General features: G+C 41.3%; 1 protein-coding gene across 1 annotated transcript; it reads left to right on the forward strand.

Annotated features, from left to right (window-relative positions):
• Nucleotides 1–419: 419 nt before the first annotated feature.
• LOC100394573 (histone H3.3A) lies at nt 420–1,226 on the forward strand. The gene has a single exon (XM_002745921.7). The coding sequence runs from the start codon at nt 445–447 to the stop codon at nt 853–855; it is 411 nt and encodes a 136-aa protein (XP_002745967.2). The 5' UTR covers nt 420–444; the 3' UTR covers nt 856–1,226.
• Nucleotides 1,227–1,941: the final 715 nt, after the last annotated feature.

Raw genomic sequence — 1,941 nt, forward strand, 5'->3', positions numbered from 1 at the left:
CCACATTCAATTCAGGCTTTTGCTAAAATACTAGCTCATCAGGAAGATCTCTCTTCTGTAAAGTGCTGATAAGTGTTTAACAACTGGCTGTCTGGGATAAAAAGCTCTGACTTACAGTATTTGCCAGTTTCCATGGTGTAAATACATCCACCATGGCCAATTTCAAACAACAATGTGATATCACTGAACACAGTGGTGGGAAGAGATTGGAGCAGCACACCATTATATAATATTTCTAATACACAGGTATCATAGATGTAAATAACTTAAAGGGCATAGATAATGGTAATAGGCAATAATCTAATTAGAAGATGCTGAGTTTAAGTATTTATTGTTTGTTTTTAATATAATGTGTTGGCCGTCGCTCTCCAACGCCAGCGCCGCCTCTCGCTCCCCGAGCTCCAGCCGAAGGAGAAGGGGGGTAAGTAAGGAGGTCTCTATACCATGGCTCGTACAAAGCAGACTGCCCGCAAATCTACCGGTGGTAAAGCACCCAGGAAGCAACTGGCTACAAAAGCCGCTCGCAAGAGTGCGCCCTCTACTGGAGGGGTGAAGAAACCTCATCGTTACAGGCCTGGTACTGTGGCACTCCGTGAAATTAGACGTTATCAGAAGTCCACTGAACTTCTGATTCGCAAACTTCCCTTCCAGTGTCTGGTGCGAGAAATTGCTCAGGACTTTAAAACAGATCTGCGCTTCCAGAGCGCAGCTATTGGTGCTTTGCAGGAGGCAAGTGAGGCCTATCTGGTTGGCCTTTTTGAAGACACCAACCTTTGTGCTATCCATGCCAAACGTGTAACAATTATGCCAAAAGATATCCAGCTAGCACGCCGCATACGTGGAGAGCGTGCTTAAGAATCCACTATGATGGGAAACATTTCATTCTAAAAAAAAAAAAAATTCTCTTCTTCCTGTTATTGGTAGTTCTGAACGTTAGATAATTTTTTTTCCATGAGGTCAAAAGGTACCTAAGTATATGATTGCGAGTGGAAAAATAGGGGACAGAAATCAGGTATTGGCAGTTTTTCCATTTTCATTTGTGTGTGAATTTTTAATATAAATGCGGAGACGTAAAGCATTAATGCAAGTTAAAATGTTTCAGTGAACAAGTTTCAGCGGTTCAACTTTATAATAATTATAAATAAACCTGTTAAATTTTTCTGGACAATGCCAGCATTTGGATTTTTTTAAAACAAGTAAATTTCTTATTGACGGCAAAAAAAAAATATATATATATATAATGTGTTGACTTTCAAGTTTGTATAATCTCATTTTCATGATGGTGTTATTAGATTGTTCTAGCACTGCTGTAAAGAAATACCTGAAATTGGGTAATTTATGATGAAAAGTGGTTTAATTAGCTCATGTCCCACAGGCGCTAAAGGAAGCATGATGCTGGCATCTACTTGGCTTCTGGGGAGGCCTCAGGAAACTTACAATGGTGGAAGGTGAAGAGGAAGCCGGCACTTCACAAGGGCTGAGCAGGAGGAAGAGAGAGAGCAGGGAAGTGCCACAGACATTTAAACAACCAGATCTCCTGAGAACACACTCACTGTTGTGAGGATAGTACCAAGGGGGAAACCCACCCTCGTCACCCATGATCCAATTACCTCCCACCAGGCCTCACCTCCAACATTGGGATTACAATTTGACATGAGATTTGGTAGGGAACAGAGATCCAAACCATATTAATGTCTGTGTTTAACATCCGACTCTCATAATTCCTAAAAACGGAAGACTGTGCTCTCATGAGCCAGGATGAGCTGTCGCCAATATACCACTGACTCTCGTTCACGGTACCTAAAATGGATCATCACCACCCTCTTCTCCTACTTTGTTTTTCTTCAAAGTGTTTATCACTCCCTGCCATGATGTTATAAAACTGATTTTAAAAATATTGCCTGTCTTTTCTGCCGTTTTTTCCTAACTCAGCCTCCAGCA

The sequence above is a fragment of the Callithrix jacchus genome, chromosome 3 (genome assembly GCF_049354715.1).
Source record: "Callithrix jacchus isolate 240 chromosome 3, calJac240_pri, whole genome shotgun sequence".
NCBI lineage: Eukaryota > Metazoa > Chordata > Mammalia > Primates > Cebidae > Callithrix > Callithrix jacchus.

What these genes read in the sequence shown, in the direction of transcription:
- LOC100394573 (XM_002745921.7), top strand. Translation starts at nt 445, where the DNA reads ATGGCTCGTACAAAGCAGACTGCCCGCAAATCTACCGGTGGTAAAGCA.